The sequence below is a fragment of the Panthera tigris genome, chromosome B2, assembly GCF_018350195.1.
Source record: "Panthera tigris isolate Pti1 chromosome B2, P.tigris_Pti1_mat1.1, whole genome shotgun sequence".
Lineage (NCBI taxonomy): Eukaryota > Metazoa > Chordata > Mammalia > Carnivora > Felidae > Panthera > Panthera tigris.
In genome coordinates, this window is record NC_056664.1 from 114,049,602 (window position 1) to 114,068,155 (window position 18,554).

At 35.8% G+C, this 18,554-nt stretch overlaps 2 protein-coding genes across 2 annotated transcripts in view; both read right to left on the bottom strand.

The window, feature by feature from the left end:
* Positions 1-602: 602 nt before the first annotated feature.
* KIAA0408 (KIAA0408 ortholog) lies at positions 603-13,549 on the bottom strand. The gene is made up of 5 exons (XM_015535995.2): positions 13,415-13,549; positions 7,814-8,176; positions 7,645-7,724; positions 4,334-5,654; positions 603-1,623 (listed from the first exon to the last, which is right to left on the bottom strand). Exons 1-5 carry the CDS (start codon positions 13,547-13,549, stop codon positions 1,450-1,452), a joined length of 2,073 nt encoding a protein of 690 aa, XP_015391481.2. The 3' UTR covers positions 603-1,449.
* Positions 13,550-13,584: 35 nt separating this feature from the next.
* SOGA3 (SOGA family member 3) overlaps positions 13,585-18,554 on the bottom strand; it is a 62,388-nt gene continuing 57,418 nt past the window's right edge. Inside the window, exon 8 of the mRNA XM_042987138.1 lies at positions 13,585-13,653. The gene's annotated coding sequence lies outside the window, so the exon portion shown is untranslated. The remainder of the gene's footprint in view (positions 13,654-18,554) is intronic.

Here is an 18,554-nt window from a genome sequence, read left to right on the forward strand (position 1 = left end):
TACTCTTAATTGTTAGAATATATCATAAGAAGAAGGTCATGGGTGCTTATGTCACAGGAATTTCTTAACCTTTCTGGTAGTAAAAGAAAAGCTTACATAGAAGTATCTACTAACGAAGTTGGTTTTATAGAGAGACCAGAGAGAGCAAAGGTGCTTCTAAGATCGTCCATGTAGAATTCCAAACACCTCAGCATTCATACTTCTTTCAGTTCTCAACATAGATCTTACATGTTCACTGTGTGTAAACTGTGGCCAAAATACACATTTCTGTTCCTTATCCTACTCATGGATGCCAAAGTTTACTTTAAGGCTTTTTTTTTTTTTTTTAATGTAGCACACTATAAGAAATATATTATAATTTGGCTCTCAATGAAATATCATTTCTAATCTTCCCTGTTAATAAAAAGATGAATTAGCTTTTTACTACTAATTTTAGAGAAAATTAGAAAAAAAAAAAAAGGAAATGACTTACCTCTAAATATGACTTCAAATGAAGGAGCTTAACTAACAGCTTACTACAATTTAACAAAAAAGTAGAATTCAACATAACTGAATTTATTTTCATATCCTATTTAAGGATTATTTGTTACTGAAGTTGACAAAATAAGTTCATTTTTAAGTTCTGTTGTTTCTAAGGCAGTCTCATGATGTGGCTCTGGGGATCAAGTACACGGTTAAAGCCATAATAGACTACCAAATGATATACAAAAGATTTTGTGAACATTTTACGTTTGCTTTGGAAGTCTGATCTATTAAACCTGTGACAATTTTATTTATTAAAAGAATAAACAAGGAGATCAATGGCATTAGTCCATCCTTACATTGGTTAAGAAACTATGAGTTGTATATAGAAATCTACCAAGTGTTATTAATGTGTATAATTCTTATTTTTCAATGTAGTTGGGACCAAGAAAGTGGTTAGTTAATATATGTACCTCAAATACCTTAAGTGGATACCTATTAAAAGGTATACAAAATAGAAATAGTACTGTATATTTTCAAAAATTTTAAATAAACACAAAGAATATATAGGTATACATATTATAATTTCAAAGTCAACACTAGCACAGAAGTTTTTCTTATCTAAGTACATACTAGGATACTTCCTGTTTCAACACATGCACCTACAAACACATGGCCATGCACATAACCTTGCTTTCTGCCACTTGCAAGAAAGATAGAATATACAATATAGTACATTGTTTTGACTTAAATCATATTGGCAAATTAATGAAGATGGCATTAAAAAATTCTGATCTAAGAAATCAAAATACAGGAAGATAATTATTCCATAGATTAAAAACACTGAAGACTGATGGGAAGTTAAGATTTAAACTGTCTGTCCCAGTGATCTTGAAAGACAGAGAAGAGACCGGATTGGCTGTAAACACTCAGAATGCTCTGTTTGGCAATTAGGACTTTTGTCATCTAGCAATCCAGGCCAGAGACTCAGACCATCGATGCTGCAGATTGCAGAGAAATGGTATAGCTGGGGGTAGTTCTCTGCAAGGCGGGGGGCGCCGATGGAGATCTCGAGGCCCATCTGGATGGGAGACGGCGATTTGCTGGTCTAGCAGGTCGGGAAAATCCTTTTCCAGGTGAAGATTTCACTGCCATGGATTCCTAGGAGACAAAGGAAGACATTTATCTCACTATACAAGCACAAAAAATGGGCTTAATATGTTATGGATCCCAACTACAGGGTTAATGTATTAGCATATTTATAAGCAAGTAAAAGCATCAATAACTAAAGAGGGTAATTGTCTAATATTTGTGGTCTTAAATGTTTTAATCAAAGCAGTTCATTTTTAATATGGAATATGACATTTGATAATCTTGTAGATCTTTTCACATTGCCAAATTTTAATACAACTGTTTTAAAACAACAATTTTTTAAAACGATGAGTTCAGGATTCAAAAGTTTATGTTAGATAAACTTGATGATGGAGCTCTAAATGTTTCTTAGAAGGATATTAGGATATTTTAGTGTTATTAAAAACAAAAAGATAATAATTTACAGGAGAAACTGTGCTCATTTATGTCAAGTTTTTGGAACTTTCAGAAATCATAAGCAAAATTGCACACAGATCACCAAATGATTTATCTGATGCTATCTTTTTTTCCAAGAGCTGTTGTTACTATTTCTCAAGTTTCAAAGTTATCATGAACATATTTTAAAATATAGTTTTATTATAAATGCTAATAAAGAATCACTATATTGGTCATTATCTGAAGACTTAAACCATTTCCTTCCTTTCCCTTTCTTTTCTTTCATTTCTTCCTTGTTTTCTCTCTTTCTATTTTAATGGAAGAAAAACATTCTTAGACCCTTGCAATTAAAAAAATTCAAGTGCCTGGGTGCCTCAGTTGGTTAAGCGTCTGACATTGGCTGAGGTCATGATCTCAAGGGTCCTGGTTTTGAGCCCCACTTGGGACTCTGGGCTGACAGCTCAGAGCCTGGATCCTGCTTTGGATTCGGTGTCTCCCCCTCTCTCTGACCCTCTCCCACTCACGCTCTGTCTCTCTCTCTCTCAAAAATAAATGAACATTAAAAAATATTAAAAAAATATTTAAAAAATTCAAAAGGGGCACCTGGATGGCTCAAAGTGTCCAGCTGACATCAGCTCAGATCATGATCTCTCAGTTTGTGAGTTTTAGCCCTGCACTGGGCTTGCTGCTGTCAGTGCAGAGCCCGCTTGGGATCCTCTGTCCCTCTCTCTCTCTGCTCTTCCCCCACTTGCACTCTCTAAAATGAACAAACATTAAAAAAACATTTTTTTAAAGCTTCCATGACACATATTATACCAGAGTATTATTACTGACCTTCTTAACAAAGCCTGTGCTCTTTCAGCTGAGATGGGTAGTGAGGATGGTCTCTATTCTTATGACAATAATCTGCATTTTCTTTTTCTCTCTTTGGAATCTTATTTTTTAAAAATTTCCACCAGCAGCAGGGTGAGGGAGGGGATGAAGAACTACTCTTAAGAATCTACACTATAGGACCCCTCCCAAATTCTCGACCAGTGCAAAAATGTAGCGGATCAATATTTGGCTGGTTATTTTACAACACGTTTCCTTTTGCCGTCTGAAGCTATAGGGCTTTCCAGGTATTTATGGGCTCAACTGAAACACAGAGAAATACAAAAGCAGGGTAATTATTTGTACCTTGTACAAACAGGCAAGGTTTCTGATAAAATAGATAAAAACTGATGTTTTTATTTATTTTAACTTTATTTCTTAAGTGGGCTTCACACCCAGCATGAAAGGAGGGCTTGAGCTCACCACCCTGAGATCAAGATCTGAGGTGAGATCAAGGGTCAGATGCTTAACGGACTGAACCACTCAGGCACCCCCAAACTGATATTTTTATGGAGTCTGAAAGCCATATAAAAATAATTTTTTTACACCAGAAGAAGGCAACCTGCATAGCTTAAAACTATGCTGCACACACACTGCACTTTGCAAAACTAGGATTTTTTGAAGCATTAGCAAATGATAACAATATGTCACCATGTAACTTTTTGTAAATTATGCATAAAAAGGGACTGTTGGAGAGCTCTTTTTTGTAAACACCAATCTCTTCAACCTCTTTTTCTCCCATAACTAACAAAGAATATATTCTTTTGCGAACAAATTGGAACAAAGAAAGAATAACTGTTTATTTAAATACTTATTTTGGGGGAGCAGTATTCATGCTAAGGATTTACACAAATAAGAATGGCCTTACAAAATTTTAAGCTATAACATAATTTTATTTCCATGTACTGCCTTTCTGCTCCACAAATAAGAGAACTCTATGAGGCACTATTTTATGATGTGTTATACCCATAGTCACATTCATGTGACTAATCCCATGAGAAGGAAAATGAATCAAATGCTGGGAATGACTGCAGTAATCATGGCCAAGAAGTGAAAAGTTATTTTAAAAATATTTCCAATACTCTTTTCTTAAAAATATAAAAACTTTAGAAGAATAAAATTCTATAAACCAATCCATGCATTTTTGGAATGTTTTTTCAAGAAAGAAACTTAAAACAAACATTTGATCTTCTTGAGGTTCTTAAGCCCATTTATTTTACTTATGTTGTCCCATTTCAGAATGTTAAAAGAGTTGTCATGTACTATTCCCAGTCTTAAAAACTGTATTTTAAGAAGTTCATGTTGAGTTACAGTCCTAAGGTTTATGCTTATTCAGAAATAAAGGGTTGAAAAGTTAAGAAGATGCCAAAATATGTGCCTACATTTTATTTATAGAAATGGGCAATTGACTGAACTCTGAGCCACTGCTAACTATGGACACAGTTCTACCAACATATGTTAATTGTTTTCTCACCTCTGTTATCTTTTTCCAATCTACTCGTCGTTTAACTTGCTGTGCTCCATACATAGCTGTGTTTTGCTGAAGCTCTTGTTCTAATTGAAGTATTTGTAAATGCTGACTTAATGTGGACCCACCACTGACATCAGAATTACATCTGGTCCAATTATCCTGGAAGCATTTAGAATTTTGCAATGCAGGCCCTGTTGACTTCTCATAGGTTTTCAGCAGCTTTTCCACAACACCATAATTTGACTTAGGATCAGCTGATCTTGGCCGGCCAGACAAATTACTTGGTCTCCAGTCATGCTCTTGGAGCATACTCCGATAACTGCTAGGACTCATGTGTTCCTGCATTTGTCTGACGAGGCCTGTTGTGAATTTTTTGGTGGGATTGTCAGGCACATTTTCTTTGGGCACAGGCACGGGCACGTGGACACTGGTTTTCAGAATATCAGACACATCATCATTTTCTGATATGTTACCTATATGAGTAATTAAGGTATCACAGGGCTTAGGATCTTCAGATGATTCTGAGTAGCTTTGATTTTGCTGTATTGCCTGACAATTTCTATCTGTTCTAAATACAATTCTGTTAAATTCATCAGTCTTTGCTGCCAGCTTTTCATTCCTAGTTGTCCTCTTAAAGTCACAATTGAAACTTCTAAGTGACCCACTGCTCTCTGTCACTGAAGAGCTACAGTCACTACTTATATGAAGATCAGGATGAGATTTAGCAGAATGATCTGGAATCATCTTTTCACATTTTGGCTTATTGGGAGTAGAGCAGATTTTCTGATACCACAATGTAGAGGGACTATTTTTTGCACTGATCCCTGTGTCATATGACCACATGCCAAGTCCAACACTTTCATCACATGGATGCTGGTTATCTATTTTGGTTTTGGGTGACAACAAAGGGAACATGATACCATCTTTCAAAGTCTTCCCTTCATTTAGACACAGCTTCAAAAGGAAATCAGGACTGTAGTTCCTTTCACCTTGACCCTCTTGGGCCACGTGGCTGTTGTGGTCTAAACTGTCCTTCAAACTTTCATGAGCTTGTTCAGAAAATGAGCTGGGAAAATTTCGAGATGTGCTTCTTGGAGGAGGAAGTGGTGGAATTTCATTTCTTTGCAGATCAATTGTATCAAATTCATATTTTTTCATAGAATTGCTTTGGAGCGCATTGGAACAGCTCAGATTCTTTCTATTTTTCTGCTTTTCTTTTTCTAAATCAATTGGAAGAATGCCCTGGCCATCGTTGATCATGTGGTCTCTGTGACGCATATGAATTACATTGGGCATTTCCTGAAGAAAAGAATCTGACTTCATTCTAAACAATTATAAAACAAGATATATTAGTGATAACTTTATTTAGGACAAGTTCTCAAAAGAAACCATGGCATAAGCAATGAATTTCTGCTACAAGGACTCACAACTTCCCAAACAGCATTTTCATATAAATTCTCTAGTCAAAACCCCCAAGTCCTTTTACTGTAGGATCAAGTCCACCTCTCAGTACTGCCCTCACAGCCTACATGGTCTGACCCAAACTATCTTTCCATTACATTCTCAAATTGTCTCTTACACTTAGACTATACTGTGTAGTCTCTTGAGTGTCTGCTACTGGGATTTCCATTTCTATGGGTTCTCTCCAGCCATTTCCTTACCTCTGCTCTACCTGCTCAATTCCTATTCATTATGTCACGTGAGCTCAAGTTCCTTCTCTTGACTTTGAAATGACATTCTAAGCTAAGAAGTATGACAGAAATCTGAATAAAAGTTCAGTGAAACATAAGTATTACCAAATGGAAGATGTCATTTGGGCATCATGTGGGCAAAGTGAGCCACAATAAAAATAGGGTGGCTCTTCAAGGTATAGGGAGCACTTTGGTATGGATGGATCATAAAGCAGAGGGTGGAGGATGAAAGAAACATTAAGTTACATTGTAATGTATTTGAATTACATACTAAGGATTTTGAACTTTTTTCTAAAGTTTATGGAGTAGCAAGGAGAACTTGTATACCAGGTGTGGTTTGTAAAAGAAAATTGACAGGTGAGTCTTTTCTAAGTTTAATCAAAACAAAAAACCTAAATATAGCAACAATATAAATTCAACAATATCAATTAAAGTTAATTGATCATACTGATAAATATAGATAGTATTTATATTTCTTCAACTTGTAAAGTATTATGAAACAGATTACAATAAAGTATAAATAAATACTCATTAGTAGAGAATGGTAGGCAAAAGTGAAATGGGCAGGTAGAGGGCAAAATTATGTATAAAACATGGTTATATGAGAAAATCTATTGAGGTCAATACAAAAATTCTTCCTGAGCTTGTTTTTTTTTTTTTTTTTTTTTTTTTTTTAACGTTTTATTTATTTTTGAGACAGAGAGAGAGCATGAACGGGGAAGGGGCAGAGAGAGAGGGAGACACAGAATCTGAAGCAGGCTCCAGGCTCTGAGCCATCAGCCCAGAGCCCGATGCGGGTCTTGAACTCACGGACCGCAAGATCGTGACCTGAGCTGAAGTCGGACGCTTAACTGACTGAGCCACCCAGGCACCCCTCTTTCTGAGCTTCTTAACAGCTAAAGAAAAATATGGGTATACATTGCTGTTGCTTTTTAAGAAAAGCACATTCCCTCACTATGAGATAAATATTGATCCTAGAACAATCTCTCTTTACTTACCTTGTAGAGCATACCAATTTATTTTTCAATTTGGTGAAAACTTACAATTATATAGGTGCTTCTAAATTGAAACGGCTTTTTAAAATATCATTATACGTGTGTGTACACATATTTACAATATGTTGTGTTGAGAATTATGTATGCTTCCATTATATACCAAATAAATGTAGAGAAATAAACGACTCTTAGGTATAAAAGACTGCAGTAGAACATCATTATATAATTAAAATTCCACATTGTTAAGTCTGACATGTTTTACAGGTGTATTTAACTGGATTAGCCCAGCTATAGGCTCTTCCACTGGCCAAACACTCAAAATGAAAAAGAACTACATTAGAATATAGTTGTTAATGTATTATGCATAGTATATCTTAACCAAATACCAAAAGAGTACAATATTCTTAACAGTCAAATTACAAAGAATGAGAAGATTTGGTTTAAAAATCAAAAACAGAGATATATTCAATTAAGGTTTTTATTTCCTATCTAAGATAACAGACTTTAATAACTCATTGTTAATTCTCACTTAACAAAGTGTAAGGAAAAGGCAGTTGGGATTCCTTAACTGAAAACAGTATTTCTCTTGATTTTCTGATATGAAATAATCATAGATGTACCAGCATACCTTCTGTGGTTAGACTGCTTTCGGATTTCCTCTTGAAAGCTGTATAATTCTTCACTAACTTTCGCAAGTTCTTCCAGAGCCTTTATACATATAAGCAATAGCATGTTAGCACTTTGAAATGTAAGTATTTCTTCAGAAACAGTTCTAAGCTAATCACAGTCCTACTTACTGTGTTGAGGGCGCCAGAACAGCTCCTGTCCTCTACCCTGGAAGGCCTCAGGCCAGGGCACACTCCACATTGTTTTTGGTTATCTGTGGCCAAAGGATCCATAATCCCTACTTTTGACTTTTTTGTTGCTTTTTGTTCCTTACACATTTGATTTCCTTCACAGAGTAAGCTCTGCTCTGTTTTATTTTCTTTTTCCAGATCATCCCCATGATTCATCCCTGTAAATTCGCATTGTCCTGAATTGGGGTAATTTGGAGAAGATTCCACCACTTTATCTTGAATCGCTTTTTCATTATCATGATCAAGGATCTTAGCACGTTCATTCATGTTGATTTTCCTCCGAAGCTTTACTTCATGGCAAAGCTGTAAGGAAAGCAAAGATAAAACTTTTTCTCCCCCTAGTTTACTTTGTCAATTTTTTTTGATACTAAGCACACCATTCTGAGTTCTCTTTGCCATTTCATGATATACTGCTCTGGGGTATTAATGTTCATGCCTCTGAGTAGTGCTTCTCAAATGTGATTAGCCAGAACAACTTGGATGAACCATAAAGACTAATTTTAGTAGGTCAAGGTATGGATGGTAATTTTTGTATCTTTGTGTAGAAATCAACTCTGCAAAAATTAAAAACAAACAAACAACTTGTATCTATATAAATGTATATAGAGGTACATCATGATGATGTAGAAGCACTGTTACCAAGTTGAAATGTCCTGAATCAATTACTGGTCATGCTCTCTAACTGCTTTCAGAGAAAAGCAAGAGTTTAACTGATATTAAAATGATGTTTTAAAAATACATGATTCCACTTGTATGCCTAATAGTTGACAATATCATGTGGATATCATGAAATCAAAAGAAGTTTCCTTTGCAAGTTGTGTTGGTGCTACTGAAGTATTACTAGGAATTACTGAGATTTTTTTTAATAGCAACCCTATACACATTCAAAAAGGATTTCTCATCCTGATTAAAACAAATGTGACCCTGTTCTATGTGATATTAGAATTCTAAGGCTTTGATCATCTATTAATCTATGTTAGAGTGGATCCCACATTATTTCCCTTTTTTTCCTTTTTTTAAAATTTTTAAATTTTATTTAAATCCAAGTAAGTTAACACATAGTGTAATCATGATCTCAGGAGTAGTATTTCTTTTTTCTTTTTTCTTTTTTCTTTTTAATGTTTATTTATTTTGGAGAGAGAGAGCATACAAGTCATGCTCTCTAACTGCTTTTGGAGAAAAGCAAGAGTTTAACTGATATTAATGCTTAAAAAATGCATGATTGCACTTGTATGCCAACATTCCAGTGTCTAAATAGTTGACAATATCATATAGTATGTCAGTTCATTTCATTGCCTAAGTAGATATTGTGAAATCAAAAGATGTTTCCTTTGGAAGTTATGTTGGTGTTACTGAGGTATTTACCAAGTGAAAGGGTGGGCCTACGCCAGCTGACTCCATCTTGTTCTGTGTCCTTCACCTTGACCACGCGTCCTCCCCTTGAGTAACCTCCTGCTCACCTGCCTAACAGACTCTGACCCTTCCCCAGCCAATCGGCTGAGGCCACAGCCATTACCTCACCAACTGCCCCTAGGTCCCAATAAAACCTTTGTCCTTTTGAAACTCGCTCTCTCTCCCAGGTATCTCACCTCTGCGTCGGTGCAGGTAGGGGATTGAGCTCGAGCTAGCTCGAATAAAGGCTCTTTGCTTTTGCATCGGACTCAGCTCCCCGGTGGTCTTTGGGGATCACGAATTCTGGGCATAACACTAGGTATTACTAAGATTTTTTTAATGGCAGGCCTATACACATTCAAAAAAGATTTCTTACCTTGATTAAAACAAATGTGACCCTGTGCTATGTGATATTAGAATTCCAAGGCTTTATTATCTTTCAGTCTATGTTAGAGTGGATCCCAAATTCGTTTTTTTTTTCTTTCTTTCTTTTTTTTTAATGTTTCTTTATTTTTGAGAGAGAGAGAGTGCTAGCAGGGCAGGAGCAGAGAGAGAGAGGGGGTCACAGGATCCGAAGTGGGCTCTATGTTGACAGCAGGGTGCCTGACGTGGGGCTTGGACTCACGAACCGTGAGATCATGACCTGAGCCAAAGTCGGACACTCAACCGACTGAGTCACCCAGGTGCCCCCATCCCAAATTATTTCTTGATGAAAGTTTAGTTTAATCTGCAGGCATGCACTCAGCTTACCCCTAAATAGAAGAAGTGGCTTTCTCCTCAGGCTTGAGTTGTGGGAAAGCTTGGCAAATTTCAAAGGCTTCTGTCAGATAACTATTGAAGCAAATGACTACATTTTATAGCCACAACCTATATCTACAGACATCTTTTAGTCAAGGAGTATAACAAAAGATTTATTGCTGCTCAATATTTACCCAAATCTCAGATGAAGGAAGCACTAAACATAATTGGTGTCTGAAGGATATACAATATATTTATTTCCATGGATACTTACATATCTATCATTGGATAATCTCAGGATAACATCAAATTACAGCCATGATTCAATTGTTTTAGCCCTCATAAACTTACTTGTTCTGAGCTATTGTGAGCATTATGATTTGGGCTGATCTTGAGAGATATCATAAGAAGCAACCCACAAAAGTTGGGAATCCTTAGTTGTTGAATCTAAGGATGCTTATCATGACATTGTTGACATTGTTCTTTTTTTTTTTGAGGAGCTATGGGTGAAAAACAAAATTGCTTTAGTTTCAAAATCAGGAACAAAAGTGCTATTTCTGGGAAATAAGTTTGCTTGTTCTGAATATTGGGAAATATGTTTCTGACAATTTTTCTGTTAGTTACTAGAAAGGCTAGCTGCATGCATTTCACATAAAATCCTCCTGTCTTCATCTCTTTTTTTTTTTATTTTGAAATACTTTACCTTATATAACATTTTATATCCCACCTTAAATTCTCTTGAGATTTAAGTGAGGTATGGAGAAGCAAATAATATCATGCTATTGATGAAAAACAAATTTATTTTGTATAAGGAAATCTGTGTTATTTCATACCCAAAAAATTGTCAATGGTTATCTGATTATTTGAAACAAGGCAACAAATAGGAAAAATTGCAACATGATTAAAAAAAAAAAAATCCCAGGTATATAAGAACTCTATCTAGGGCTTCTATTTGGATTAGTCCAGGTTTCAAATGATCCAAGTACGTACATGTTGGTTCTGCAATAGCAAATGCAATGATTGTGGATAGTGGCTGAGCAAAGAATCATTAGCATCTTAATACACAACACTGGGTCCTCTCACTAGAAGATATCACTTGGAATCACTATGGTTACATGTGCACATTAGGGAATCTAAAATTCTCTAGTACTTGGCTTAAAAACTTGTGTCTGAATTAATACACAGAACCTAGTGATATATGCTAAACAAATACAGTCTGTTATGCTTGTGGCATGTTATATAATTTTTTCAAGTGTTGATGTTTTGTTTTTTTTTTAATTTTTTTTCAACGTTTATTTATTTTTGAGGCAGAGAGAGACAGAGCATGAACAGGGGAGGAGCAGAGAGAGAGGGAGACACAGAATGTGAAACAGGCTCCAGGCTCTGAGCTGTCAGCACAGAGCCCGATGCGGGGCTCGAACTCACGGACCGTGAGATCATGACCTGAGCCGAAGTCGGACACTTAACCGACCAAGCCACCCAGGCGCCCCTCAAGTGTTGATTAATTTTAGTTTTAAAAAATGTCTTGATTCTCTGTGACATGTGAAAATACTTTCCTCCTGTCTTCATCAAAATTATTTTACCCCCATTTGTAGCCTGTAAGATGAGTATATATTTTTTTGAGTAGGCTGCACTCCTAGCGCAGAGCCCAATGTGGGGCTCAAACTCATGACCCTGAGATCAAGACCTGAGCCGAGATCAAGAGCTGACTGCCCAACCGACAGAGCCACCCAGGTATTCCAAGATGGTTGTATTAAAAGTACATTCTCACAGGCTACAAAGTTGGAAGTAGAAAAATATATATTAGAATGATAAGGGGAGCATAATGTTAGTATTCAGGTATTAGAAAGCATTGTCTATCAGTATTCTGGGGTAAGCACATTATCCAAACATATTCTCAGTAATGGAGCTATATATTTCACACTGTAAGACATAAATAGCTTACAGTTACTATCCAAGATGAAGAAAAAAATATTACAGCCTTCTATCTCCTTGATGCAGAAAGGAATAGTATTTCTACAAACCATCATCCTATTTTTAAAATATGTTTAATGCCTACTAATCAAAAGGGTAATATTTACCATAGATAGAATTTACAGAGTTTTCAGAATAATTATTTGACCTTAAAATATATAACCAGACAGCAGATTATTTTAGCTACATGGCTTAAACAATAGGCTAGACTAATCCTGACTCCTTTAAATTTTTTTGCTTTGATGCTAGACTTATCTGAGTTACTAACTGACTTTCCAAGCCTTTGGGAACTAATGACCCATGACTTCAGGTTTCTGTTTGGAATTTTGGATTCTTATTTGACTTAGACATCTCCTTGTTGATGCAATCTCAGTCTTTGGGTAAACGAGTTAAGAGAGTAAGCAAAACACATTTTCTAAACTATAGAGGTATGAGCAGTGGAGTCTCCTTTTAATATAATCATGCACTACATACCTGCCTTCTCAGTTCTATGTTACAGAAACAGTTTAATAGCTACCCCTTTTAATTTTTCCTTGCAGTGTGCCAATTTATATTTTATTCACAACCAATTACATGGCTGTTAATGAAAAAAATATTTGTGCTATAAACACATAAAGCACCAGCTTTGATTGCTTGTGAATAAAGGCCAAAGAGTCTGTTAAAAATAATCACTTAGGCAATGTGCACAAACCATATAATACCATGGATGTCACTAGAAGAAAGCAAGTTTAAGTATAAATAATTTTCAGTTGAAACAAGCTTAAAAAATACATCAATGTAAACACTTAGAGGGAATATTCCAGGGCCAACAAGCTGAGGGATGGTTAATGGGGATAAAATGGCTGTTTGTATCAGAGTCACGGCACATCGTATTTCATAACCCTTTCCTCACAAACGTGCCAATAAATCCGGCACATTTTGCCAGATTAAATATCACGCCCGCTGCCATTTTCTGTTTGATATATGGCACTCCTTTTGACTATACTGACTTATCTAATATGTAATTTCCTTTAGTAGATATCATCCATAAATCATCTCAAGAAAGATCTGTATTTTAATGCCCAATTTGTAATATATGTTCCACCAATTATGCCTTTCTTAGATTTTCCTCCTGGACCCTGTGTTTGAAAACTCATGCAAAATACATACTTCACTTTTGATACCAAGGCACTTCAGTCAGAAAATAATAAATTGATATACTTTAGATTGACATTTTAAGTCCTTAATTTTCATGCAGGGCTATAAAAAAGCATAGTCCTTTGGATACCACTGGATAAGGTTCTGCTATTTTTGATCTAGCAAATATCACTGAGACATGCATCTCTTAGGCGGCGGAATAAGGAAAAGAGAAATAGTTTCCAATACAACACAAATTTGAAACAGAATTTTCATTCTGAGCTTTAAGCTTCAATGTATTCAAAACAAATCAACTTGTACCTCTTCTATCTTCTTCTGCATGATTTTCCATTGACTCTCCCATTCCTTCCTTTCATTGTCAAACTGGTCCAGTAACTCCATCTTTTCCTTGTGCCAGTTAGTCTCTGTGTTCTCCCACTGCTTATGCAGGTCCATGGCAACCGTGTGAGTGTTAGTGAAGGGGTATTTCTGCTTGTCTCTGCCTTCTTAACTGTTTCTTGGAAGCTTGGAGTTGTTTTATTTGAAGCAGTCCCACTTGCCTTTAAAATAAAGCCTAATATAAACATAACAAGAAAGAGTTCCAAATCCATTTGCTTTTTGAAAACACATTATCATTTTATTAAGAGCCATGACATAAACAAACCATAGGAACACTGCCCTTAAAAGAAGAGAGGAGATGATTAACAATCTGCTTAAGAAGGACTAGCACAGTCAAAAAGTAAGTATTGTCCAAAGACTTTTTTTCCCCCTTTCTGAAATCAGACAGCAAAATTAAATACATACGTGATATGTAAGCATTCTTTTTAACTATCTAATCTAAAGATGGAATTTTTTCTGTGACTAAGAGTGGTAGTATGAAATTCAACTGTATGGCCATGTATCTACACAACCGTGGTAAATTCTACTGCAACAGAATTACTCCTTTTCTGTTGCAACCAGAATACATGTTTCTATGAATTAAAGTCCTGAAACAGTGTTGGACTACAGTTTCAATTTTATATTCAGAGTTAAAGCCCATGCCAAATGGGATTATTGTATTAATAAGAAACCTGAGTTGGCAGTTGATCTGGGACTGATGTATCAGCAAAAAAAAGGACAAACTAAATCATAAAAATATCTTCATTATTTTACTTCATCAAGGAAAATGTAAAAACAACAAAGTTATCCTGGGAGCCACATGTTAAAACTTTTCTCTCATTTTCTTCTAATGGACCATATATTCAAATCTGTTTAGGCTACTGAATACAGAGCACTGAAGAAAATGGTTTGCTCATTTTGCAAGGATATCCTTGATCACATTAGGCTGTGACTGAAATAGATTTCTAGCTTTTAGGGTATGCGTGTTTAGGGTTTGAAGATGAAATTTAAAATACCACATTGGTAACTTTGTTATAAGTCATCTAAAATTTCTGAGATTTAGTTTATTTATGTTAAAATGGAAGATACTTACAGGGTTGTTATAAAGATTAAATGGCATATGGCATGCAAGATAGTTTGAAAATTTTAAACATTTTCCCTATTTTTTGCTTTAAAAGATATTGGTCTGACTTCTACTAAAAATAATTTTTATTAAGAAAGTCATATAGGGTGCCAGGCTGGCTGGGTCATTGGAGCAGACGACTCTTAATGTTGGGGTCATTAGTTCAAGTTGGGTGTAGAGCGTACTTAAAAAGAAAGACATAGACATTTATTAGTGGGTAGAAAAGCATATTTAAAATGTTTAAACCATCATCTAAGATAATCATGTCTATTAAAAGTCTGTATCTTCAGGTTTCTAGGCCATGACCGAAATGTGTTAATTTACCAGGTAGTGGCTTATGCTAATTATGAGCAAAGTGCCCCCAGGGTCTATAGCTGCTTGGATGTTGGTGCTGTGGAATGAAGCCAACATAACCAGGCAGCAAGCCCCATTTTGTAGTTGCAGAAGATGGCTGCATATTTCGTGTCCCAAATATAAGATAAACATTGAAGATTAATTTTATTTTTATCAGACTGTTCTGAGCATGCATATCCAAGTGGTAAACTGTTCCAAACATAGTTTGAGCTGCAATCTATCAGTGAATTATAACAGACTAATAAGGATAAAAAAATGTCAGTGCTATATGAGGGTTCCACCTTCAAAAACAGCTTAAAAACATTGAGATCTACATTGTTATTCTTCTCTTAAACTATTTCCCACAGACACTTTGGTCATTTTTACCTACTTCTTGACACTCCCAATACTATGACTAACCCAGTCAAGAAAAAGAAGTAATTTCAGATTTAGCCACTTGAGATGTTATCATGTCTCATTTTATCCACTTAGCCATGCTCTTTTTCTAATCCCATTTTCCATCTTCTCTGTCATCCTTCCTTCCTTTGACTACCTCCCACACCAATGAGCCAGGGACCACATGTACCTGCCATTACCAATGCTAGTTGCCCAAAATAAATACGTCAGTGAAGACCTAACAAAATGAAGATAGTAAAGAATATACATGATTTTGTTTTCTGTTTGTTTTGGAGACTCTGTCATTAATCTTGATTACCTAGTAATCTTTTAAGTTCATCTAATAATTATTCCACAGGAAATGCAGACAGTGCTTATTTTTAGACTGGTAGACTGCTTTAAAACCATATGTAATTAACTGTGAGCTGAAACTATCTTGCTCACTAGCAGGTAGTTAACACTAGGACTTCTTAGGAAGAGTGGAATGAGTGGTTTAAGACCTCAAGAGATAGTTGGAAACGAACCAAGGAAATTATAGAAAAAAAACATACTTCTTTCAGGCTAGCTGGAAAAGAGGTGCTATGACCACCCATGATTCATCCTGTCTTTAAGCACTGTAAATGTTCAGAAATCATCATAAAGTGTCTCCTATAGTTATGTACAAATGGCCGCAATTTTTCTTTCTATTGCTAACTCTTCTAGAACCACTCCAGACCAGGGTTAAAAGGTTAAAAGATGCCAGACCCTTCCTCTTTTTTTCTTTTCTTTTCTTTTTTTCTTTTTCCTTTCCTTTCCTTTTTTCTTTTTTCTCTTTTCTTCTTTTCTTTTCCTTTCTTTTCTTTTTTCTTTTCTTTACAGTCTAACTCAGTCTAACTCAGGCTTGCCCCTTGTAAAACAGCACTATATATGAACCCAGGTAATGTTCCCAAAGCAGACAGAATCCTGCACTTAACTGCAAAGACCACTCATCATTTACTATGGACAAGGGCCAATCCACACAGCTTCCCCTCTCCAGGGCCAGACCCCCATCTAGTGCCAGGAAATGTAATGGTTATGGATCAAAACCAAGCCTTTGAAAGAAAATTCCTATAGAGCAATATCTGTGCCAATTTTTGTGGGAGGATTTATTTTGCCTTCCTAGAATCTATGTCTCGTTATAAATGTCAAATATAGTATGACTGAATTTATTGCTTTCTCCTCCAAAAGTAAAATGGGGTCCATAGAGTCACTGCAGGGATTACATGAACATAAGAGAGAGAATGCTTAATAAAAGTCTCTCACATCATTCTGAACCATAGTGGTTGCTCAATAAATGCCTGTTCCTTGGTTTCTTCCTTCTGTCCTTCCCTCTTTTTCTTTCTTCCCTCCCTCCTTCCTTGCCTTCAATTATCCTTCTTTATGTTTTCTTTCTCCAGAATAAAACTGAAGATTTTCACGTTTTTTTAAGTTAGAAAATTAATAGAAGCAAATCTAATTGTGTGAACTCTCATGTTTTCCTTGTTTGCCCTCATTATTTTTCAAGTATTTTAGGATACTTGAAAGTGGCAAGTTGAATATTCAGAAAATTTTGTATTGTTAGCAAAGATTTGGATAGATAAATCTTATATAAAACTGTTTTTATTATAATTCTCCTTAAATATTAAAAAAATCAACTAATGGGGGCAACTTTGGAGGGACTTAATGTTCTATGATGAGAAGTTATGGGGTAAAGTGGTTCAGCAGATTCTAAAACTCATTTTCACTGCTCTCTACTGATGCAAATACAAAAGTTCTCTGTTTCTAGTTGTCACTCTTTTTCGCCCACAGACATTGGCATCTATGTGGGAGAGAAGGAAGGATTACTGCTATCTGCATCCCTCCCTGTGTCTCTATCAATTCACTCCGTGCACAATTTCATTCAGAATAAAAATTTATTAGAGCAACTGTAAAAGGGTAGAGTGAGCTGCATTACTCAGTCATGCACACGTTCTTTTCTCAACAACTCCAAGGTAGCACTATACAATCCGTGTAACCTACTTCCGAGTCCCTGAGGCCGAGACTGGAGGTCAGAATTGTTGGGTTGTGAGTGGGTTGCATGAGTATGGTGATGGGAGGAAAATAGTTCTGCTTACTTAGGCCCCACTAGCAGGCAACATTTAAGAGCAACTTAGGAGTCTCACAATAAATTATTTTAATTTCTCAAATTAGCCTCAGTGTGGTCACAGGAACACTTCTTTGAGGAGTGTTCCATTCTCACTACACCTGGGTCAGTACCATTTTACCCACCATCTCCCCAACTGGAAACTGGACATTAGCCAAACAAATCAGCATTACGGGAGCTGACTCTCTCGGTACTTCTCTCTTCTGAGATTTTGGTTCAAAGTATTGTTTTTTGCTCTCCCATCTCCTTTTTCTAAACATACTTTTCCTATCATCAAAGATTTTTCATTTGTAGGAGGTTACAAATGAATGTTGGCATGCTACGCACCGTGCTACTCAAAATTCCTAGAAAAATCATTGGTCCTAGAGATGCTTTGCTTCTAACTTTGAGGGATTTAGAATTCCCATGCCTATACCCATCAGAGTTATGCATCAAGATTCTCTAGCTCTTCCTCCAGGCTATCAATCATTTGCATCATTTCAGCTAATTAACAGACCTTATTCCTCTCCTATTGTTTTACTAGCAAATGCATCTTTCCAAAGACAACGATGATTTGATTTGATTGCAGGGCAAAAAGGAATATTTTTTTTATTGCTATTTCTTGCTATTTCAACATGTTCCTCGTGTTCCAAAAGGGTCAAAGAGACACTACTACATGCAAGTCTGAAGAAATACTTTTGTCTTCTCACTTTATTACCTTCTTCTTCCTTGTTTTTCCCCCAGTTAGACACTCAAACTAGAAAACACCCAAAATATAGGTGTACTGATTTTACTTCTCTTAAAAAATAAAAGCTTTGAAAGAGACTTTAAGTATCTAAAATTAATTCGCTTAAACAATAGAAGATGTAGTGGTAAGGTCCCTTTCTAATTACAGATTAGTCGGTTATGCATGGCACACACTTCCACTAAAATTACAGAAACACTACTCCTGTAGTGAGCAAATGCCATCATCTTGAATGAACTACGTTTATTTTTCTTTGTAATTTTCAAATACCAATAACCTCATGGGTTTTGAATTTTACTTGCAAATGTAAGAAGTCTTCATCCTAATGAAAAACAACATTCTAATAAATACATTTAGTGAAATCCTA